Source organism: Nyctereutes procyonoides, unplaced genomic scaffold (genome assembly GCF_905146905.1).
Source record: "Nyctereutes procyonoides isolate TBG_1078 unplaced genomic scaffold, NYPRO_anot_genome, whole genome shotgun sequence".
Classification (NCBI taxonomy): Eukaryota; Metazoa; Chordata; class Mammalia; order Carnivora; family Canidae; genus Nyctereutes; species Nyctereutes procyonoides.
The window spans coordinates 44,521,602-44,547,887 of NW_026575030.1; the positions used below are offsets into that span (position 1 = coordinate 44,521,602).

At 34.8% G+C, this 26,286-nt stretch overlaps 1 protein-coding gene across 1 annotated transcript; it reads right to left on the bottom strand.

Annotated features, from left to right (window-relative positions):
- Positions 1 to 487: 487 nt before the first annotated feature.
- On the bottom strand, positions 488 to 25,153 carry LOC129503735 (olfactory receptor 5AC1-like). The gene is made up of 2 exons (XM_055316043.1): positions 25,078 to 25,153; positions 488 to 1,434 (listed from the first exon to the last, which is right to left on the bottom strand). The coding sequence occupies exons 1-2, from the start codon at positions 25,151 to 25,153 to the stop codon at positions 488 to 490; spliced, it is 1,023 nt and encodes a 340-aa protein (XP_055172018.1).
- Positions 25,154 to 26,286: the final 1,133 nt, after the last annotated feature.

Here is a 26,286-nt window from a genome sequence, read left to right on the forward strand (position 1 = left end):
CCAGACAGAATGGCTAAAATTAACTAACACAGGGAAAAACAGGTGTTGGCGAGGATGTGGAGAAAACAGAACCCTCTTATATTGTTGATGGGAATGCGAACTGGAAAAGCAGTAAGGCTTTTGATATGCAGACTCTGGACAATTGTCTTGGCTAGTCACACCAGGCTCAAATAAAGAAACATGCAAATGTCTCCCACGATAAAATTACAAACTATTATATCTAATTTAGAGGAAATTTACAAAGAGTAAAAAACATAAATTCTAAATAAATACTTAATTCTATATTTCATTAAGAATTCAGTTCTGTGTGATATTAGATCTCCTTCCATTGAAACAAATCTCCTTTGAAGCTGACTTTCATCACATGGCACTCAGAAACTGCCCTAGACACTGTCTTCTACTAAAACTATAAAGCCAAGGCTAATTTGGATAACTTCACATCCCTTGCATTTTGCAAAGTTTGAAAAGAGCAAGTTTAAATTTTGCCCTATAAACTATTTATGTATATTATTCTCCTCAAGGCACCTATCACCTCTTTGTTTCTCAGGCTGTAAATAAAAGGATTTAGTAGGGGAATTATTATTGCGTAAAATACAGAATACATTTTATCTTGATTTTCAGCTGGCCCAGACCCAGGACGCACATACATGAAGAATAGGGTCCCATAGAACAAGGAGACAGAGAGCAGGTGGGCGCTGCATGTGGAGAAGGCTTTGCTCCTGCCCTTTTCAGACTTCTTTTTCAGGATGGCAAAGAGGACATAGGAATAAGAGATAATAATAGTCATGAAAGTGAAAAACTGTATAAAGACTGAAAATATAAAAATCAGGAGCATATTAACTCTAGGGTCAGTACAGGAAATCTTAAACAATTGTAAAATTTCACAGTAGAAATAATGTATTACATTAGACTTGCAGAAAGTTAATCTACATAACAAACTGACATGCATCATAGGGTGCAGAAACCCAATAATATATGAAACACTTAATAACTGAATGCAGAAGATATTGGACATCACCACTGGATAAAGCAAAGGGTTGCATATGGCTACATAGCGGTCATAGGCCATCACTACCAGGAGGAAACACTCTGTGTTTGCACTGGAAGCAAAAATATAAAATTGGGTGACGCACTCCACCAGTGATATCATATGATTCTTAGATAAAAAATCCATTAGCATCCTGGGAGTCACAGAAGATGAGGAACAAGCATCTGCAAAGGCCAAACTGCCAAGGAGTAAGTACATGGGGGTGTGAAGATGGGGGTCCTTCCAGATGAGAAAAATCAGTGCCAGGTTGCCCACCATGGTGGTGAGGTAGATGACCAAGAACACCAGGAACAGGGGGACCTGCAGTCCTGGACGATCTGTAAGTCCTGTGAGAACAAACTCAGTCACCTGTGTTTTGTTTCCATCAGATTCACTGAAGCTGATCACTGAAATGAAAGAATAAGTGAAGAACACAGTCATAAACTACCATGAAAATAATCACATTTTATTTGAAAATAAATGTATCTTCGTTCTTTATATATCCCTTTTAATCAGAACGTTTACCTTTACACTTGAGTATTCTTTACACACAATATGTGTTTGGGCAACTGTTCCTAAAAAATAGGGGAAATATATCTATATGGAATTCATTACTTGTTATAAGAGAAATGGGCTTATATTTTGATTTGGAAAATAATTGATTATAATTTAATAATCATCCTCTAATTTTAAAGTCTTTAATAAAAATAAAAATAATAGAATTAAGCTTTTTAAATATGTTAGGAGTACCAGGGTGGCCCAGGCAGTTAAGTGTCTGACTCTTGATTTCAGCTCAGGTCATGCTCTCAGGGTTGTGAGATTGAGCCCTGCATGGGGCTCTGCGCTGGTTGTGCGGTCTGCTTGGGATCCTCTCTCTCCCTCCTCTGCCTCTACCCTGCCCCCCTGCTTATGTGCATGTGCATGAGCTCTTTATCTCTCTAAATACAAAAATAAATAAATAAATAAGCAAGCTAAAGATTAGTTATTAAAACCAATAGCATACATTCTATGTAATACAGTATGTCTTTTAAATTAAGAATAGATTGAAATGCTTACTCTGACCATTATTGTACAGTATTTTTTAGAAACTGCAATATATCAGGTCACCTGGGTGGCTCAGTGTCTGAGCGTCTGCCTTTGGCTCAGGGCATGATCCCAGGGTCCTGGAATCAAATCCCACATCAGGCTTCTCCTTCTGCCTGTGTCTCTGCCTCTCTGTCTGTGTCTCTCATGAAAAATAAATAAAATCTGAAAAAAAGAAACTTCAATACACCTAAGATATAATAAAGATACAATGAAATGTCATAAAATTGTGGGAGATAAATTCATATTTTTGCTAATGTTATATCATTATAACCAAATAACATTATGACTTTACTAGATAAAGAATGAATATATAAGTGATCACTACTTTTTTCTATACAAACAAGGAAAAGGAAAAAAGGGAAATATATAATAACCATACACTTTAAAATACATTGAAATAGTCTTAAAATATGTAATACCTATGTTACTAAAATTGTACAAAATCAGCAAAGGCAATTTCTAAAGAAATAGACAAAATATATTCTCAGATAAGAAGACTTAGTATTATAAAAATGTCAGTAGAATTCAATTTAATTTCAGTTAGAATCATAATTGCTTTTTAAAAAGATTTTGGTTATTTATTTGACAGAGAGAGAGAGAGAGAGATAGCACAGCAGGGGGAGCAGAGGGAGAAGGAAAAGCAGGCTCCCCTCTGAGCAGGGAGCCTGATGTAGGGCTTGGTATTATGACCTGAGCCAAAGACAGACACTTAACCCACTGAGCCACCCAGGTGCCCCTGGATTGCTTTTTAATGTGATAGCATAAGCATCAAGATCTTATAAAATAAAAGTATTTTGAAGAGGAAAATATCTACAGTATGCAATATTTATCTACAAGGAAAATATCTACAGTATGCAAGTCAAGTGTGCAGTGGCAAATGTTAAAACAAAGTCATTTTATAGAATATAATATGACATGGAAATAGGAAATAAAAATTCCAAAGATTGATTCAAGAATATGTATTAGAATTTAATATAGTATGTGATGATTTTTCAATTGAGACTGATATATTGTGGCTATATTCGCCTATCTGAAAAAAAAAGTAAGAATAGCTTCCTTTTCTATGTTTGCTTTAAAATTGCTGCTGGAATGGGGGTGCCTGAAGGATCATTCAGTTAGGCATCTAAATCTTGATTTCAGCTCAGGTTACCAACTCAGGGTCATGATATCGGGCTCCACATCAGGCTCCACACTCAGTGTGGAGTCTACTTGAGATTCTCTCTCTGCCTCTTCCCCTTCCTCTGATCTCTCTCTCTCTCTCTCTCTCTCTCTCTCAAAACAAACAAAATCTAAAATCACTGCTGGATCAAGGACTAAAAAGTAAAAACTAAAAAAACAAATATTTTAAACATTCTAAGAAAATTCATAAAATAAATATAATTTAAATATATTACAAAAATCTTTGACTAATATAAGAAATCCATAATAAAGATATAATGTGTTTAATCTAATGTTTAAATTCATAAAAATAGAGTATCAAATCTTTCACAAAGATGAATAAAACTGGAAATCATGTGCAATTAATAGCTAAAATATTTGTACCTATCACATGCAAAGAAATATTACTAATTGGTAAGAAAAGTCAAATAACTCAATGGAAAAATAAAAATGGAATTGAAAGGAAAAGTCACAGAAGACTATGTCAATACATTCAATAAATGTGGGAAAAGATTCTCACCTTCACCAATATGCAAGATGTGCAAATAAAACAAGACATTTTTCATTCCACAGATTAGCAAAATCTACTAGTTGTCAAAACCTGGAAAAGGACACTTTCCCACTTCTGGTAAAAATGTAAATTATTAAGACTTTGAAGAAACAATTTGGCAATATTTTTTAAAAATAAAAATACACATACTTTTCAACCCAGTGATCCATGCCTTCAATCCATTCTATAGCAATAACATATCATTTCATAGGGAGAGAAGTCTACTGCATCCTTGTTCATCATGGTGGCAAAAGACTGGAAATAATATGTAAACCAAAAGGATGAAGCAATAGTTGAACAAATCCTAATACTAATCAATATTGTAGCAGTCATTTAAAATGAGTTATTGCTCTACCACTTGTTTCAAAGAAATTTCCACAATTGTTAGGAATGTGAAAAAAAATAAAATGCAGAGAAATGTTTTTAATATTATCCCACTAAACAGGCAATATCTTAAAATTCCCACTCTACATCTATGAACACATGCACTCATATACATTTGCAAATAACCATAAGAACATAAAGACTGTGTGAAATGATAGACACTAGCTTGTTAATATTTATTGTCTGGTGTAGGTGAGAGGAGAGTAATAAAGCAAAGGGAAACAGAAATAAACGATACCCCCAAACAGTTTTTTTTAAGATTTTATTTATTTATTCATGAGAAACAGAGAGACAGAGAGGTAGAGACACAGGCAGAGGGAGAAGCAGGCTCCATTCAGGGAGCCAGACGTGGGACTCGATCCCAGGTCTCTAGGATCATGCCTGGGCCGAAGGCGGCGCTAAACCGCTGAGCCACCCAGGCTGCCCCCCAAACAGTTTTTGTGATAAAGACACAACATATATTGTCATCCTATTTATACAATTATAGATATTTATATATGGTCAAAGACATATACTTAAGAATAGTCATAAGAGTTTTGATAGTGAAGAAGAGAAAAGGAGAGAAATAGGAATACTTTTATTGCATTAGTAGGTGGCAATAAATATTTTAATGAAAAATAGGAATTAATCATAAGTAAATTTTATTTTACATATTTTCTGTATTGTAAAATATAGAAAAATGTTGGATTCTGTAGCAAATGCTTGTGAATATTTTCGATCATATTTGAAATCACCCATTGGGAGTGATTTCTCTTTCTCTTTCTCACTCAGATTTTTTGTAAATGAATAAAGTTAGGTATACAAGCACAGATTTTTTAAATTAAATTAAACTATTTAAACTAAAATTAAACTTTTAAATAGTTTTCTTCATGTTCAGGTACGTTTCCTTTTTGATATGTTGGTTAATATCTTATAATTTTTACCCACATTATAGATGGAATATTTGGTGGCCTTTAAATACTTTGATTTTGTTCTATGACCTAAAAATTTTGTCTAAAAGTAAGTCCAAAAGAAGAGATCCCAAGAGATTTAGAAGTGAATGCACAGACTCAGATCACCTAGAAGGAGAAAATCTGCCTGTAATTTGATGAATATATTCATTGTTTCTCAAAGTAAAATGAATAACATAATTTTATACACATACTTCTTGCTGATTAAAATGCATAAATTTTGCCTATTTACCAAAATTGTATTGTTTAACTTTAAAATAGGTCCAGAGGCAATATTTGTCTTAATGGTTCTACAATAGGGAGGATTGTGAGTTATTTTCCATCTTCTCTGAGACTAGAACAAGAAAAAATCAGCTTTAAAAATTTATCTTTTAAAATATATGCCATTGAGGAGCCCTGAAACAATGAGAATCAAGAAGACTGACTGAAATGTCTCCTCTAAAAATTGGCCTAATGGGGCACCTGGGTGGCTCAGCGGTTGAGCATCTGCCTTCTGCTCGGGTCATGATCCCAGGGGTCTTGGGATCGAGTCCCACATTGGGCTCCCCACAGGGAGCCTGCTTCCCCCTCTGCCTGTGTCTCTGCTTCTCTCTATGTGTCTCTCATAAATAAATTTTTAGAAAATCTTTTTTAAAAATTGGCCTAATGGACACTGATGGCAAGTCATTTAATTTCCAAGGTGGAGGTTTTGACCGAGTGAGACTACTTAGCTTTCTTAACAATGTTAAACCCATAATTGATACACCCTATTTTCATAATTAGGTCAAGAACTATTAAGTGCTTAGGTCTTTTCCATATCTATCTATCATCTATCTATCTATCTCATCTATTCTATATCTATCCATCTATCTATATCTACATTATGTATAGATATATGTGTGTTTATATATAAGAATATATACAGATATAGATATACACTGTATGTGTGTATGTGTGTAGAGATAAATATATACTATTTATAAGGGCTAAATTGGTGAATTTAGTCTTTTCATGATTCCATGAACAAATTACAGAAGTTTTAGCAGCATAATTTAGTTGTCATTACCCTGACAAAGAAAATTTTCTAATAGTATGAAATAATATCTGAAACTCTTGAGTCATTATCATTATTTTTTCCATTTGTCTCATTTTTCTGTTATCTCATGTTTACTATTAAAAAGAAATCTTATTATATGTCTCTTCAACAGTAAAACACTTAGTATTTGTGACAAACATCCAGAATTGTCTAACCTGAAGAGAAACAGAAAATCTCATAGGGTTACCAGGATTTTCATTTCTTACCTGGATATCTCATTTTCAAATAAGCCAACTGAAAAACTACAAATAATGAAAATTAGACAGATCCTAGTGTCCTTACCTAGTTTCTTTAAGATTTTTGGAGACAGAGATGATAAGGTTTGTTAAAGGAAAGATGGTGGGTTCTCAAAGAAAAAAAAAAGAAAAAATGTAAATTTCCCTCTACCACACTTTACATTAGGGCCAAGTCATCTTTATGAGTTGCCAAATTGAGGAAGCTGCTGGCTGCTTTCACATCCACGGTATTTCCTCTTGAAACCTTTAAGTGAAGAAAAGTGGCAGGTGCAGAATGAAGCAGTGATTCCTTGTGCAAAGATTTTCCTTGGAAATCTCAACTGCAAGGAGATATTTATTTGTTCTCTTTTTCAAATCTACTCATAAAAAAGAAGAAGAAAGTCCTTAGAATTCCCTCAGTGGAAGTTACCAATGGATTCCCTGTGTGATGGAGGCAAAGCTGTTCTACTGGGCATTGTGAGCTAATCAGGGAATAGCCCAGACACATCAGGTGTAACAATTAGAAGCACCTGTGTTATTGAGTTCCTTGTGAGGGCGACATGACAAACTGCCTCTGAGCAGTTTTTAGATCATATTAATTTCCTTTCATTTATTGCTCTTGGTGTTGCCTCATCCCAACCATCTGATAGTTTCTTCAAACATCTCAAAGACATGAAACTCAGAATGTCCAGATCCAAATTCAATCTTTTCCAACACTACCACCAAATGTGGCCCTCAGTCTGTTTTCCCATTCTCAGTTAATGGCATCATTGTTACCCCATTTTTAAAGAAACAAACCTGAAACCCATTCTTTGACACTGAATTTCCCCTTGAATTTTGTCAAAGTCATTATCCAACCCATAGCTTTTATCTCTTTAATATCTGGTGAAACCATTCACTTCTCTCAAAATCCAAGAAAACCCTATTGCCCACCTTGAGTACGGACATAACCTTTTAATAATCTATGTGTGTTTTCTAATATTTGCTCCTACCATTCTCTGCATTTGAGCCAATGTCATCTTTATAAAATGCCAAACCATTAAAATCAGCACCATTCCTACACCCATGGATGCAACTCCATTTAAACCCTTAAATACAACTTATGATGAATCTTAGAAGAAAGATCAAAGTCTTTAAGCCTGTATTTCCCTTCCCTCATCCTAAAACGTATCTAATCATCCTCTATACAAAGTTTTTGTCTATTATAGTTAATGGACTCTTTAGGTGAATGAGTCTGATATTTCTTTGACAACACAATTGATTCAAGAGCTAAAGTTAAAAATCAAAATTACAGTAAATTAAAAAGTTCAAAATCATGGCTTCTGTATATGCAGCATTGATGAGAAAAAAAAATTAGAGTTTGTCCTTTTGTTTTTCTAATCTTATTGTAAGAATGTAAGGAGTTGGGGCACTATGTGGCTCAGTCCATTAAGTGTCTGACTCTTGATTTTGGCTCAGGTCATGATTTCAGGGCCCTGAGATGGAGCCCTGTGTTGGGCTTGTGCTGGGCATGAAGCCTGCTTAAGATTTTCTCTCTCCCCTGCCCCCCACCAGCTCTTTCTCTTTCTCTCTCCCTCTTAAAAAAAAATGTAAAGAGTTCTCCTTAAACAGTGGCTAGGCTGCCAGCCTCTCTCCAAGCCCATTAGAATTCTGCCTTTGTGTGAGGAACATGCTCTTTTTGTGATGAGGCGGACAGAGGCCCAAGAACCCAGGTAGAAGTCCTAACAGTGCCCACTGGCTGGCACTACATTTTCTGCAGTGATATGAACAGGTCATAAGATATTCCAACAGGTCATAAGAAAATGGCAAAGAATAATTATGAATTTGTCCTTTCACTGTCTTGGACATAGTGAAGCATACAACAAAAATCTGATCTAGGTAGGAGATAGTAGAACCCTGAATTTCTGACAGATAATAGGATTGATGGCTCAGTATTCTTGAGCTGCAAAGGCTTCCTCTGAGAAGTAATTACTTGTGGTGTCGTAACTGTGAGATTCACTCAGTGAAACGGGAATTTATCCTGTCTGTGGGTAGCTTTGTGGATTGTGCAAATTTCATACCAGACGACTAATAATTCCTCATCAGAGCAGTAACTTTTAAACATGGCAGGATATTTGACTCTCAGCCACAAAGGCTTTCATATCCGTTCAGCTGGAAGCTTCTTTCTTTTTTGTGTGTATTTTTTTTATTGGAGTTCAACTTGCCAACATATAGTATAACACCCAGTGCTCATCCCATCAAGTGCCCACCTCAGTACCCATCACCCAGTCACCCCATCCCCCCACCCACCTCCCTTTCCACTACCCCTTGTTCATTTCCCAGAGTTAGGAGTCTCTCATGTTCTGTCTCCCTCTCGGATATTTCCCACTCATTTTCTTTCCTTTCCTTATAACCCCTTTCACTATTTCTTATATTCCCCATATGAATGAAACCACATAATGTTTGTCCTTCTCCGACTGACTTACTTCACTCAGCATAATACCCTCCATTCCATCCCTGTTGAAGCAAATGGTGGGTGCTTGCTTCAACGTCATGTCATTTCTAATGGCTGAGTAATATTACTTTGTATATGTAGACCACATCTTCTTTATCCATCATCTGTCGATGGACATCGAGGCTCCTTCCACAGTTTGGCCATTGCGGACATACCTAGGAATAAACCTAACCAAAGAGATAAAGGATCTATACCTTAATAACTACAGAACACTTCTGAAAGAAATTGAGGAAGACACAAAGAGATGGAAAAATATCCCATGTTCATGGATTGGAAGAATATTGTGAAAATGTCTACGCTACCCAGGGCAATGTACACGTTCAGCTGGAAGCCTCATTCCCCCCACCCTCCTGAAGAACAGGTCTAGCTCTCTCTCACTCAATCAGTGCCAGGGCCTTCATTCCGACTTCTGACTTTGGCTATGGTTGACTTGCTTCACCATTTCACACAACGTGAATCCTGGGCCTAATGACTGCAACAGACTCCTGACCTCAGTGAATTGATGATGTCTCTTCTTCCCAGGTAGTAGCTTGTTGAATATACAGAGAGGATGCCTGGTGTGTTGAGGTGAAAATTGAAGTGAGAAGGAGCGGCCTCTGTTAATTCTGTGTGTTATAGCACTAACACTCCTGACTTGTAAAAAATGAGGATTTTTGACTAAAGGATCCTAACTGCTTTACAAGACTACTCTCCATTGTGTCTGGAATCCCAAGGATTTTTTGCTTATTTAGCACTTAGGAAGTAGAAAAGCGGGGAGAGGAAGAAAATAATCATTCTTTCTTGTTTTGGCTGTAGTTTAGCCCCCATGCCCTCCCCCTTTTTTTAGTGTATCACTGAGAGTGGAAAGGTGGAAATTTATGGGATGGATTTCCCTGTGTAAAAAGCAACCTTATTCCCAAGTACTAGAAGAAAGAAATTATCCTTTTGAATGGCCCATTTCTGCTCCATATTAAGAGTTTTTAATGCTTTTCCTCAGACCTTGGATCAGTGAGAAAGTGACAGAGCAGCAACTTAGAGAGTTTTATTCTTCTCTCTATAGCCTAGAATGCTAATTAATTAATATTTAATATATTGGCATAAATTTACCCCACAATGTTTCCATCGAACTGCTATGATTTTATCTCAGTACAATGAAATGTTCCAGTGAATCAGACAAGCAGTGTGCTATCTATAGAGCAGTGTTTCTTAACAGTGACATTCATAGAAACAAGGCTCCATTAGTTTGGGTGATAGGATGGAATGTTAGATTTACATTTAATTTATCAGCCAATTTGCCTTTTTGTCAGATTTTATAGGGCACCACCTTTTTGAGTTCATTGATAATGCTGTCCAGCAGTCTATGGGCATGCCCACATATTAGATCATGTATTCAAATATAGTTCAGCTCTTATCAGGTTACTTCACTCAAAAACCATCTGAGTCATTGCAATTTGAATAAAACTACAAATCATCAGCCATTCAAAACTTCTCCAAGTTTTTTCCAACCTACCTTTTCAAGTCCATCTCCAAAACTTACATGTGCCAAAGCTACAAAAAACACTCAGATATCTTAGGATATTGAACAATCTCTAATAGGTAATTTGTGATGAGTTCCAGTGTTCAATGTTCCTATTGTATTCATGTCAAGTGTCCATTATCTATTTTTCTCTCAGTTTTATTACAAATGGGTAACATTTCCTCTGCTATCTCTTCCCCTGATTTATATCATAAGATGACTACTCACTCATCTGGCCCATACAGAAATTTCAGTACAGTTTTGGGTATCTAGCCTAATTAATATTATAGTCTCAGATATTCTCAACTGAAAATGACATTCATAGTGATGACATAAACCATATTCACATGGCCTGACCCCATGTATCTTTAGGCATAGAATGGATATAGAAAGAGATGAAAAAAAAAACAGAAACAATAGAAAAATGATGAGGGGCCTGTAGATTGAAAGGTATTGAATTATGTGACTTTTCTAATCTGCTGTTGCCAAGGTGGTACCCACACATAACTCCAACTGTAAACTCTGGGCATGGAAGCTACTTAAAAAAATAATTTTGTATAAATAGTACTTCTAATAATGATTTTTCCATTGATGTTATCTGTCAGAATAAAAATAGCAATTAATACTTATCAGAAATTTTTAACTCTACTTATTGCTAGGTATTTGTGTATATGCTTAGACAAATATTTTAATGTTGGCAGGAAGGGTACTTAATTAAAAGTACTTAAGTGACTGCAATTACCTTAAAATGCTGTAAAAACTTTTGTATTTAAAACTCATGAACTTCATACTATTTAATCACAAATAAGATTTTGTATGTAAAAGTCTTACAAAGCAAGAATAATGCAGCTGGAAATGCTTGGGTTATATGGAAGGCTTTTAAAAGACTTTACATGCACTTCAAACAGTTTCCAAAAAGGGCTATACCTTGGGGGTAGAGCTTCCCTACTGAGATATGATATAACAGTAAATGCAACTGAAATATTGCTTCATTCTTGACTATAGATGAAAAGCATATCATACATTCTGACTACTAACTGGGTGTTTAAAAGACTATAAATTGCTTAAAGTCATCAATCATATTTTTATAGCATAGTCATGTAAAGTTTACACATTTTCCATTTTTCTTTTTTTTAAGATTTTATTTATTTACTCACAAGAGGTAGAGTCATAGACAGGGAGAAGTAGGCTCCCTGCGAGGAGCCTGATGCAAGACTCAATCCAAGGACCTGGGGATCACGACCTGAGCCAAAGGCAGACGCTCAACCACTGAGCCACCTGGGTGCCCCTATTATTTCTCCTCTTATGCTTGTTTTGGATTTACCTTGTCTTGTTCTGGTTTCTTAAGGTGGAAGGTTAGGCTGTTTATTTCAAAACTTTTTCCGCTTTTACAGCTATAAATTTCCCTTTAAGTACTAGTTTAGCTACATCCTGTAGTTTTGATGTGTTTTTATTTCCATTCATCACAAAATAGTTTCTAATTTACATTTTGTCTTAGAGTCTCTTTTGTCTAATATTAGTGTAGCCAACTCTAGCTTTCTTATGGCTGTTTGCATGTTATAACTTTCTTTGTTTAGAAAATTGAAAGCCATTTGGGTCTTTGAATCTAAAGTACATCTGTGGATAGAATGTGGTTGTATCTTGTATTTATGATGATGACAATGTGATGATGTCCAATAATCTTTGCCTTTTGGTGGACTGTTTATCACATTTAAAGTTATATTGATATATTTGGATTTACTTCTGCCATTTACTTTTTGTTTTTGATATATCTTATGTTATTTTTCTCTCTTTTCTCCTTTGTTGCCTTTTTTGACACCAAACAGATATTTTCTAGTGTATCATTATAATACCTTTAATGAGTTTTAAATATAATTTGAATTACTTTCTTAGTAGGTGGTTTAGGGCTTATAATAGTGTATATTCTCTTATAATCTTCTTCAAACTCACATTAACTTAAAACCAGTAAGATAAGTAAGGCTTATACTGTTATATCCATATGTTACAGACTCCTTGTTCAATGATTGCTTAATATAATGTTTTGACTCTTAAATTAGCTGGGACACAAAAGGAAAGAAAATATATAGAGAAAATTTGTTATATTAATCTTAACTATCATTTCTGGTTATCTTCAGTTACTGTATGGTGTAATTTCCTTATTCTAGAATATCTTTGTTCCCACATGCTTCCTTTGTCTTCTGATTTACTATTACTTTTTTATTTTCTGTGTGGATTTAAGTTACTGTCTAATGTTACTTATTTTCAGCCTAAAAGATATCCTAAATTAGGGCAGGTTTACTAGCCAGGCATTCTCTCATTTTTTATTTATTCTAGAATATTTTTATCTTGCCTTAATTTTTTACAAGATAGTGTTGCTGGGTAGAAGATACTTAGTTGAGAGTTATTTTTTTTCACTTAGTGCTTTGAATATATCATCCTACTGCATTCTAGTCTTTATTGTTTCTGATGAGAGTCAGCTGTTAATCTTTGTTATTCTCTCAAATGTGTTGAGGTATTTTTCTCTTTCTACTTTCAATGTTTTCTCTTAATCTAGGGCTTTCAACATTCTAACTATGCCATGTCCAGTTTTTGAATCTCTGCATTTATCCTACTTGAAGTTTGTTGAGCTTCCTTGTTGTGCATGTTTATAATAACACATTTTGATCATGTTTTTCATTATAATTGAAAAATTGTTCCAGTCTTTCGGACTTCTTCCCATCTTCTGTAGGAAGAATCTCTTTCCCATGGAACTAGAGTAGGGTAGGATAGAAAAGTCACTCTTCACCAGTTTTCACTCATATCCTTCCTACAGAGAAGAAACTGTAAAGGTTAGAGGTGTAGTAGCAAAAACTGGTCCTGCCACTTGGCCAACACCACTGTCTCATATATTTTTCTGAAGCATGGAACTGAAGGAGATGGAGTCTTTCAATTTTCTTTGGCAGCCAGATACACTCAAAATAGCTCTTCTACTCTAGCAATTTAGAGGAAATACCACTTAGCTGCTAAGCTTGCTAGAATAGCTCTTTGACAACACAGACTTGAGTAGAAGGATGAGTGCAGTACTTAGCTCAAATGTCATGGCCTTTCACAGTTCTTACTGAGTTTCCACATACTTTGTTAAATAAATTCTTAATTTATTATAAATGCTTTGCTCATCTCCAGAGACTTTAATCTGCTAATTGGGCCAAGTTCCTCACATCATTCTGGCAGTCTCGCTCTAAGAAAGATGTTTTTCTCTTTATCATTCACAATTATCATATTTGTCATTCACATCCTATCATACTGATAGATAAATTAAGCATTTGGCCAATTAGAGTGACATCAAATACTGCTTTTATTACTTATATCTATGTGTGTAAAGATATAGCTAAAACCAATGTGATCTACAAAAAGTCTGTGGAATTTTATCCCTATAATCATCTAAGAGTTAGGAAAAAGAACAGATTTTATAATTTAAATCTGTTGTTCTTTCTACTACAACATGCTGCCTTATCTAAAAATAAGACTTTCTGAAATAAACAGAAGTAAAACTTTCACTATGTGCAGATGACATAACACTATATATAGAAAACCTTAAATGCTCTACCAAAAAACTACTAGACTGATAAATGAATTCAGTAAGGTTGCAGGATAAAAAATCAGTATACAGAAATTGTTGCATTTCTATACACAAATAATGAAGTAGCAGAAAGAGAAATTAAGAAAACATGTCACTTAAAATTACACCAAAAATAATAAAACACCTAGAAATAAACTTAACCAAGGACGTGAAAAATCTGTACCCTGAAAAATATAAAACATTGATGAAAGAGTTGAAGATGACAAATAGAAAGGTATTCCATGCTCATGAACTGGAAGAACAAATATTGTTAAAATGTCCATACTACCCAAGCAATCATTAGATTTAATGCAATCCCTTCAAAATACCAACAGAACTAGAATACATAATTTTTTTTTCACAGAACTAGAACAAATAATCCTAAAATTTGTATGGAACCACAAAAGACACGAAATAGTCAAGCAGTCTTAAAAAGAAAAAAACTGGAAGTTTCACAATCCCAGATTTCAAGATATATTACAAAGCTGTCGTGTGGTACTGGCACAAAAATAGACACATAGATCAACAGAACAGAACAGAGAGCCCGGAGATAAACCTGATTATATGGTCAATTAATCTCCAACAAAAGGGACAAGAATTATGGAAAAAGATAGTCTCTTTAACAAATGATTTTGAAAAAAGCTGGACAGTTACATGCAAAAGAATTAAACTGGACCATTTTCTTACACCATACACAAAAATAAACTCAAAATGGATTAAGCACTTAAATGTGAGACCTGAAACCATAAAAATCCTAGAAGAGAACACAGGCAATAATTTTTCTGGCATCAGCCATGGCAATATTTTTCTAGATATGCCTCCTAAGGCAAGAGAAGTAAAAGCAAAATAAACTATTGGGTCTTCATCAAAATAAAAAGCTTCTGCATAGCAAAGGAACAGTCAACAAAACTAAAAGACAACCTGCCTAATGGGAGAAGATATTTGAAAATAACACATCTAATAAAGGACTATTATCCAAAATATATAAAGGACTTATACAACTCAATATCCAAAAACCAAATAATCCAATTAAAAAATAGGCAGAAAACACGCACAGACATTTCTCCAAGGAACACATACAGATGGCCAATGGATACATGAAAAGATGTTCAACATCACTCATCATCAGGGAAGAATAAATCAAAATGACAATGAGATATCACCTCATACCCATAGAATGGCTCAAATCAAAAGCCCAAGAAACAATTATTGGTGGGCACCTGGGTGGCTCAGTGGTTGAGCATCTGCCTTTGGCTCGGGTCATGATCCTGGGGATCGAATCCTGCATTGGGCTCCCTGCAGGGAGCCTGCTCCTCCTCTTTAAAAAAAAGAAAGAAACAACTATTGACGGATATGGAGAAAAAGGAACTCTCTTGCACTGTTGGTGGGAACGCAAACTGGTGCAGCCACTGTGGAAAACAGTGTAGAGGTTCCCTAAAAAATTAAAGGTAGAACTACCCTCTGCTTTTTTTCTTTGCCCATTTTCTTCTTTCCCATACCATAAGCTTCTCGGACACTTCTTATCATATAGTATAATGGTTAAGTGCAGGGGCCCTGGAACCAAATTGCCTGTGTTTAGTCATTTTCAGGCACTTCATGAGATTACTTACTTAATCTCTTTGTACTCCAGTTACCTCATATGTAAAACAAGGACAAGATAGTTCTACTTTATAAGGTTCTATGAAGATTAAATAAGATAATACTTATACTAGGAACACTGCCTTACACGGGTGTCATATAAATGTTTGCTAACTGGATGGATCTTTATTATATCCCATATGATAAAAATTTAAATATGTAAATTTTATGTTTATATTTTAAAATCACATAAGAACATATGTATATTCTTTTAAAAATATGTATTCTTCCACAAATATATATGTATGAGTCTTCTCTATTCTGAGACTTATGTTAAGCTGTGCCACTTGAGAATATTCAATTCAATCCCATTGGTGATTACTGAAAGAAGAAAAAGCTCAGGAAATTCTTATAAGGTAATTCCCTAGAAACCCACTTTAGCACTGTGTTCCTTTCAATCAAACATTTTATTTAGCCAATGGAAGGAGAGAAAGGAATATAAAAAGAGCTTATAAATAGTTTTCCAGACTTCACTGCATACTTTTATGTCCTTTTATTCACAGTACTGATAATCTGGCCAGTACAATTCTAATAACTATAATTAGAGTAATGAAGTACATAGGTGGTTGTGAAAATGTACCTTATGCCATAAGTAATTTAGAATTAATCTTTAAGTCTCCTTTTCACTGTCCTGGTATATACACCCTCAGGGAGGGGGAGAGAGCTTAAAATGCTAGAGTATTAGTAGAACCTAAAAAAATATTTACTGAGGATTTCTGTACTTACGAATAGTTCAGGGAGCCATTGCCATTAGGGAATGTTATTTGGAGAAATTTAATATTAATGTGAAGGACAAAGAAAAGTAACTTGAATAGAATGATGCTCATTTGAATTGAAAAAAATGTAAATTGCTCAAAATTAAAATTTTCCACAACAAAAAAAGAACATTATGGAAAGCAAGAAATATAGATTGGAGAATTAAAGAATGAAGACAGAAAAATTTATATGAAATGGTAGAAAGCTACTAGGAAGACAATAAGGGGAATTTCATGACAGAATAAATTAGCCAAACATCTTTAGAGGTAGGAAGGTAGATACAGAATACTTTGTAAGGGAAGCTAAATAACTTACCTAAGCAGGAGTTGAGAAAGTTTTGGGCAAGATTTTGCTTTTTTTTCTTAAGTATATCTGGGAGAAGATAAGTAAACTAAAAATGTTACAGAGCAAGCAATATAGAAAGAGCAAGCAAGATCAAATAAAGCAACATCACAGGGATTTTTGTTAATGTACACTAGTCTAGAATGACTATGATATAATATATATTTCATTAATTTTTCTTCTCTTTGTTCTCTGTTGAAGGTTGCAGAAATAAAGAAAAACAGGTTACAATAGTTCCTCCCTGAACTTGACAAACCAAATTACAGCTATATCCATTTTAAACATTGTTCTGCTTTTTTTTCTTCCCAGAAGTATCTTCTGAAGAATTTCATTTTTGAAACTTTAGAAGATATCATACTGGTGAGTCAAAGGATTGAGAAAGTTTCTAAAGTCAGTAATAAGAATTTGGTGACATGGACATGTTAAAGATTGAGAACTGGTCATTTCCAAATATACTGTAGAAGCCAGTTGACTATAACTATCAATTTATTCCATAGTTGAGTTGTAAAGAGCCAGGGATGCTGATATTGATGGAGCTCAAGAAAGAAGAAGCAAGTGAGAATCTGTAGCTGACAAGGACCTGATTCGAATCAGGATTAATAAGAGTTGAAATTAATAAGGATTGAATTAATCAGTACCCGATGTAATTTGAATCTCAATTTAAAGTATCTCATTATCAGCCCAGCACTCATTTAGAGGAGATGTTTGGGGACTGATGGAAATGTCTGCTAATAATGCCCATTGCTCCTCACATAAGAACTGGAAAGTTATTTAGTGAAAGTGTTACCTAATTTCCTGTCAGCAAACTTTTGCAAATTTCCCTTGGGTATTTTCTCATTATTTCAAATAATTACCATCCTCATGGCACACTGTTAAGGTTTTTTTTTTCCCCATAGAAGCAAAGATGATCACTCTCAAGGCGGTACAACAGATGGTTTGAATATAAGATGTATTTCAATCATTATAGTTGGCTTCCTCCTTACTCTCCAAAAGTCCTAAATAAATTTATGTTGAAAGAAGAGCTCCCTTATGCCAGTATCTCCTCAGGTCAAGATCAAGTGACTTTTCCCTTGGCTAGTCTCTTCTCACTTAATTACTCACCTTGGACATTGACCTAAGGTTACCTCATTAGAGGGTGGTTAACCATGCCAAAAAGACTTGCTCCAACATTTTCTGAGCCATTTAAAAATAGGCTTAAAAATTTAGCTTTAAAGCCCACTAAAGTAGGAGATATGCATTTTTTAATCTTTATCCCCAATTTACCTACATTCCCCTTACATGATAATTTATAATCTTCAGTGCTCCAAGAATTCATTAATAAAACTTACATATATATTGACAACTAAATAAGTAACTGTGAAATATGATTATAGTAAATTTGTCCTGAAGTATATACATATGCAAATTTTCAAGTGTTCCATGTGCCCTCCCTATCTTTGTTTAACACCCTAAATAGCAGCAATGGTTCCCTGTTCTTTTATGGTAACTAATCCTCTGTGGTTGCAAAGTGATATTCGACAGAAACATATTATCTGGCTAGTGATAGCCTTTGTGTTGTTTAGTGGGAATAAATAGCAATGGAACTTATAGATGACATGGATCAGTCTTGCTGAAGAATCCAGGTATTACATTTTTTGAAGGTTCAATTTTTATGGTCATATAAAAGATCTCTATAATCAATAGAGAAGATTAATATGTTTGACTTCTTTGTCCTTCGCTTGAACTTTAATATCATATTGGTTCAAATATCTTTTAATTACCATTATCCTTTCCAATAAAAGCAGGATCACCACATTGATTTAGTTTTCTGTGTTTTTGGTTTTTTGTTTTTTTGTTTTTTTTAAAACAATTTTATTTTTTTTTTAATTTTTTACTTATGATAGTCACACACACAGAGAAAGAGAGGCAGAGACATAGGCAGAGGGAAAAGCAGGCTCCATGCATCGGGAGCCCGACGTGGGATTCGATTCCGGGTCTCCAGGATCGCGCCCTGGGCCAAAGGCAGGCGCCAAACCCCTGCGCCACCCAGGCGCAGAAGGGATCCCTTTCTGTGTTTTTGTTAACAGTGCCTGATGTACTTGATATTACATTATCTAAGTTTAATATCTGTGCAATTTAAAAGTAGATTGACAAGTACTAGTCAAGTAATCTCTCAAGACAGCAACAGAATTTCAACATATTTATAATCCAGTTTCCATGGATAAAGAGAAAAGTCCCATTAAGGATAAAGCATACGTACTATAGCCTGGAACATCGTGGCTGACACAGATGTGAGAAATTATAAATCCAGGATTTGACATAATTTCTGTTCAAATAGTAAAAAATGCATGGAGATCCTTATTTTGCTATAAAGGATATAGTAGAATATAGAGATTTGTGAAGATCAAAATGTCCCAAACATCATTATCTTTCAGAAAAATAGTGGTTTCTATCCCAAGCCCTTAAAATGGATTTGACTTGCCTACATACCAAAGAATTTTTTAAAGATATACAGGAGATTTAGTTGATTTATTTATACCCTGTGTCATCTAAAAGTAATGTTGGCTACTAAGAATTAATTTAATCCTTCTTATCCATATGGTTTCCATAAGATAATGGAAACTAGAAGAATCTAAGTCTCACCCACACACCTTCAAATTAAAAAAAAAATACTGATGAACAACAACAACAATAACAAATCCATAAAGAGGCACCTAGGTGGCTCAAGCAGTTAAGTGAATGACTCTTGGTTTTCACCCAGGTCATGATTTCATGTGTTGGGAGTTGGAGCCCCTTGTGGAGCCCTGCCTGGGGCTCCATGCTCAGCAGAAAGTCTGTTTGACAGTTCCATCTGTCTGCCCCTCCCCCAACTCAGGTGCACATACCTGTGTGCGCTCTCCTTAAATAAATAAATCTTTTAAAAATACATACAGAAAACACATATCAGTATACCCAGGAAACAGAAAATACTATGAACTTTAATTTACAGGTAAGCAATAAATTATACCTAAAACCCACTCTGGGACCTGAACCTGACTACAGAAAAGATGGAGACTCTACAGGGAAAAAAAAAAAGCAGAACTGGGGCCTCAAAGAAGCAGAACATGGATAAAATCAATCCCAGAAATATGAAATTCCATCTTGAGTGAAGAAAATACCAAGAACCAGCCAGAAACTTGATAGCTAAGAGTAAAGACTATGAGTTATCAATAGGAAAGTACCTAGAAGTGGACAAGAGTAAAATAAGCAGTCTCAGTAAGAGCATCACCTCTAGGAGATAGGATATGGAAGATGGAGGAAACCCTCTCAATGGTAGTAAAGAGACAGAAGGGAATTAGGCTCCTAAAGAGACAAAAGGGAATCACAAAATCCGAAGATACTTCAAATTCTCCTCCAAGGAAGGTCCTAGAAATTTGAAACTTCCATTTTACTATAGGCTAACAGAAGAATGGCATGGAGAACTACAAAAATCTAGTAAATAATCCAAACCCCTTCTACATGTCTATCAATACCTATAAGTGATGGTCCTGGAAAATAACATTTCAAAGGCCAGAAAGCAATTGAGAATATCCATAGTAAGCTATGTAAGATGAAAACTAATGCATTCCTGTATTTCCCCCCCTAAAAACACCCATACGGGAAAATATGATTGTAACATAGAATCACAGGATAGCAACTCAAATTAAGCATCCTTAAACATGCAGATACATAAGAAAACTAATTCAAATAAAAAATTCTGAAACTAAGAACAGATATTAAGATGTGAAATAAGTTGACCAGATTCAGGAAAGAATTAAAGAAGAAAAAAATATCCTTAGATACAGACTTACCTAAAAGGTGTTGAGAAAAGTATATATTTTTGAAAACATACTGTAAAATATTGAATGTGATAGCTGGTTTCTAATGATGGCCTCTGATGATCTAAATGTCATAGTATTCATGCTCTTGTGTAATCCCACCTACACTGAATCTGGGCTGGCCCAATGTCAATGTCTCTCAATAAACAGTAGACGCAGCAAAAGTGATGCTGTGCTTATTGAAGCCTAAGAAGTTGCTTTCCCTTTGGATCCTGAGACATCATATGGAGAGAGAGAGGCCCAAAGACTCCAATATGTCAGTTGAGCCCAGTGTTCCAGTCATTTTCATCAATGGACCAGATTTATGAATGAGCCATGGTGGAAAATCCAGAACAGTTATGCTTACAGATTACTACAGATCAGCTGACATCATGTGGAGCAAAATACCTGCCCATTTGAGCCTGGCCAATCCACAGAATTGTGAGAGATAGTAATTAGATTGCTGGTAGGTCACGAAATTTTGGTCATTTTTTTTACACATAAATAAGTGAAACATTCCAAACGCTTATGAAAAAAGCCAAGGGATAAAAACAAAAGTAAAAAGAGGTAAAAATGATCAGAGAAAAAATTATTCATATAGCTGATATACAAATAAAATCCAACATATGTAATGAGTCTCTGAAGAAGAAAAATAAATCAATTAAATAGTTATGACAATTATAATCTAAGAAAACTTTACAGAAATAAAAATATATTTATATATTATTAATAAGTTCATTACATGCCTCGGAAAATTAGGTAATCCATTTGAGACAAAGCATATTAAAACTACTAAATTTTAAAGTAAAAGGAATAAATACTCTCTGGGCTTCCAGACAAAAGAAAGAAAATCAGGTTGGCATCAGACCTTCTTAATGGCAACATATAAATCCAGACATATGCAGTGGAGCAATATTTCTAGATATCTGGGAAAAGAAATTTTTAATGATTTGTTATTATAGCCTTATTTTTCTCCTTGTATTTAATCTTGCCCTGTTTTCGATCTGTTTTTTATGGACTCACCAGAAATGAACTTTCAAAATGTAACTTTTTATCTTGCTCATCACCTATCATTTGTAACTCCTTCACCTATTATAAATCCAGCTCATTAGCATAACAAGTGGTTTTCCATTGTCTAATCCCTGGTTAAATCTCCAGTATTATCTATGATACCACTGTCCCCCATCACCTATGTTCCAGCTAAATTTAAACACGTTTCATACTTGGAGCATTATTTTTATATATTATGCTCCCTTGTTTTGACACAAGTGCCTTGTAGACTCTTGCTAACTCTTGTGCTTCTACTCCTACATCAATGCCATCTCTTCTAGGAATTTATTTCTAATTCTTCTTCATTATTACCATAAAATAGACTTAAGATGAATCTCCTTTACTCCAGCTCTATTCCTTGTGCTTCTTTTTTTTTTACAATTTTATTTTTAAGTAATTGCTATGCCCAACATTGGGATTGAATTCACAACCCTGAGATCAAGAGTCGCATGCTCCACCGACTGAGCCAGCTAGGTACCCCTCCTCATGCTTCTTTTATGCCACTTTCATTCTCTTTTGTAGTCACCATCTTTACAGTGCATTTCTTTCTCTAGACTGTCAGTTCTTTGAAAATAATAACAAGTGGTTAAATTTATCAATTAGATGTTTCATAAGTTTTCTTGAACAAATACATGAATGATTGAACTAATTTATTTGGCATGAATAATAAAATGTAAATCTTAAGGAAGCAACTGCACACTTTTGGGATGATCAAGATTTTTTTTAAAAAGGAAATACTTTAGAAATGAAAGATGAAGGAAGACCTTCCATTTGAAGAAGAAGGGAGCAATAGTCACAGGGAAAAGTAAATTATTTAATGCAAGAGTGCAGAATATTGCTTAGTTCCTTTACGGATCTTCACACTATGCTAAGAAATGTAGATTCTATCTTGTAGCCAGAAAAGAAAGTACTAGGAAATTTTAGCCAGAGATAAGAAATGATAGAAAACAGTGTCTTCTATTTCAGTTTTTCCTCAGTGAAAAACTAATTGCTGTGGGCCTTGAACTTCCACTACACATAGATAGAAAGCTGGACAAATATACAAAAAATTGTGTCAGACAGACAAAAGGGAGCAGAGAACTGCTGTGATACCTAAGAACATATGAGGTGAGCCCTGTGATGTTTAGGTAAATGCTAGTCTAGATGTTTCTGTGAAAGTATTTTGTAGATGTAATAACATTTACACTCAGTTGACTTTTAAGTAAAGGAGATTATTGTCAATAATGTTAGTGTGCCTCATTCAGTCACTAGAAGGCCTTGATGCTTCCTGGAGATGAAGAAAGTCTTCCTCAAGACGGCCCTATAGAAATACTCCCTGAGTTTCCAACCTGCCCTGTGAGTTTCAGACATGCCAGTCCCCACAATTCTTAAAATAAATATCTTTATTGGTTCTGCTTCTCTGGAGAATTCTGACTGATATATATGGTCAGTTGATTTTTTTCAAGAGTACCAGTGTAATTCAATGAGAGAAGAGAGAAGTTTTTCAAAAACTAGGATTTTTAAAAACTGATTATCTGTGTAAAAAAACGAACCTCAACACTTAACTCATCCCATAAACAAAAAGTAAATTGGAATAATTCTTAAAGCTAAATGTTCAAACTAAAACTCTCTAAAAATTGTAGAAAAAATACACAGGACAAAATCTTCTTGACCTCACTGTAAGGTTTAGGTTTCTCAGGTGATACAATATGATGTGACCATTTAAAAAATTGATATATTGGACTTTAATAAAATGGAAACTTTTATAGCATTAATATGAAATAGAATTATTAATTATGGCATCATAATATTAACTGATATAATACCATTTATTAAATATTATTTTATTTGCTAAATATTTATTTATTTATTTATTTATTTAGAAAGAGTACAGCAGGGAAAGGGGCAAACAGAGAGGGAGAGAAGCAGACGCCATGCCTGAGTCCCCAAGTGCCCCTAAACATGATTTCAATCTCATTTCCACACTGATACAGAAATATAGGATTTGTTGGTTCACATATAAACCTAAATTAAAATGTAAATTATCGGGACATTAATCCTCTGCATGAAAATATACTTTTGGAAATTGTCTTTAAACTCTCTAGTTTGTGGGAAGCCTGGGTGGCACAGTGGTTGCGCATCTACCTTCAGCTCAGGGCATGATCACAGGGTCCAGGGATCCAGTCCTGCATCCGACTCTCTGCAAGGAGCCTGCTTCTCTCTCTGCCTGTGTCTCTGCCTTTCTCGTGAATAAATAAATAAAATCTTTTAAAAAATTAAATAAACTCTCTAGTTTGTATAATACAACTAGAAATGGACTGAATGGACAAAAAGGTCAATTTAACTTAGTGAAAATTACATATACAGTTGAAAGCTTCTATTCAACATCTACAAGAATTTTAAGCAATAATGAATAATGAGGGGAAAGAATGATATAGTTCCTAGTGTTTGTTGCAGTTTTAGTGTGTCTATTTTTGTCCATCAAATATCGTAGAAATTGATGTGTTAAAAAAAATATAAAAACCATGACACCTAGGTGGCTCAGTCAGTTAAGTCTGACTCTTGATTTCAGCTCAGGTCTTGATCTCAGGGTTTTGAGTTCAAGCCCCATGTGGGGCCTCTATGCTGGGCATGGAGCCTACTTTAAAAAAAAGTAAAAAAGTATAAAAAGTATGCATATATGGTCAATTAATTTACTACAAAGGAGCAAGAATATGCAATAGGGAAAAGAAATCTCTTTAATAAATAGTGTTGAGAAAACTGGATAGCCATGTGCAAAGAATGAAAGAGGACCACTATATTTATGTATTTATGCCATACACAAAATTAGCTCAAAGCAAGAATAAGGACTTGGATGTAAGACCTGAATCCATAAAAATCCTAGAAGAAAACATAGAGGGTGAGCTCCTTGACATCAGTCTTGGCAATAATTTTTTGGAGTTGACTACGGTAGCAAAGGCAACAAACAAAAGCAAAAGTATTGGCAAACCATATATTTGAGAAGGAGTTAGTATCCAAAATATATAAAAAGCTCATATAACTTAGCAAAAATACTCAAGTAATCCAATTTAGAAATAGAGAACCTTAAAGAAATTTTTTCCAAAGAATACTCCAAATGACCAATATCTACATGAAAAGATGCTCAATATCACTAATCATCAGAAAAATGCAAATCAAATCCACAGTGTAATATCACCTCAGATCTGCTGGAATGGCTGTTATCCAATAAGCAAGTGTTGGTCAGCATGAGAAGAAAAAAGAACCCTTTGTGCACGGTTGATGTTAATGTGAATTGGCACTACAGCTGCTATGGAAAACTGTTTGGAGGTTCTTTAAAAAAATAATCACAAATTTGTAATTTAATAAAACTCTGGTACCTACTACTATAGCATCACATTATCCTCAAAGTTTTATCTGTGGCCCCCCAATGTTGTCCTCCTGTCTCTTGCTGATGTCATCACATACCATGATTCAGTTTCCGGTAATCCCAGAAAATTCTGTTCACTACCGCAAAGCCATTCAACTTTGACCAGTTATTCATCTTTGGATTTCCCTGCTGATATTTTGCTCATTCTACTGCCTTAACAAATGGAGTATCCTGGCACCTTGCTCATTCACTTTATTTTACCAGTACCCCTTGATGTATCCCACACAAGAAGAAATACAACAAATCTATCGGGTTCTTTTTAGCAAGGCAAGTGCAGTTGCCCAAACTACCAGGTGTTTTCCACCTCCCAGCTAGTAATCACGATCAAATTTTATATAGCACCTTTGCCAATTTATTTCTTTTTCATCCAATTTTCATGAGGCACCAAAATAATTCCATTCAACTGTGCCATCATTGGTTATTCCTTTCTTTTCAAAAAAAGATAAAACTTTTTTCTATCACTAAGACCCAATAGAAGGAGCTTGCTAACAAATTTGGTTAGCTGTCTGCAAACCATTTTATTCTCTTACAAGATTGTTTAATGGCACCAGGCATAATGAATTGTCCTTTTTAAAAAGATTTTATCTATTTATTCATGAGAGACACACAGAGAGAGGCAGAGACATAGGCAGAAGGAGAAGCAGGCTCCCTACAGGGAGCCTGATGTGGGACTCGATCCCAGGACCCCAGGATCATGACCTGAGCCAAAGGCAGACCCTTAGTCACTGAGCCACCCAGGTGCCCCAGATGCCCAGGTCCTTACCATTGAATTTCTCAGAGTTTGCATACAGACATTTTTCATTAGGAGTGATATTACTGTTTTCTATATATAATCTAAGGTACCTGCATTTAGAACTTTTCTACTACCATTTATTTCTACAGGGATCTTTTATATAGGTGCATGTATCTTATATTAGGTGAAAAGAATTGGGCAGGCACCCTTTTTGGTGTAAGCTTGTTAAATTTCTACCTTAACAATGGTAGTATCATTATTTGGAATGAAAATATGTACTACAGTCCATACTCGTAAGGCCATTTAATTCTCTCCATTCAGACTCAGTGGATTCTCTATCATTGAAATACAAAAAAAAAAAAAAAAGAAAGAAAGAAAGAAAAAAAAAGAAAAAGGAAAAAGAAAAAAGAAAAAAAATAAAAAGAAATACCACTCCCTTGATCATGTGATCTGAGTATCTGGACTAACAAAAACTCATCAAGTTTCTAGTGTTTATTTGTTGGAAAGATGTCCA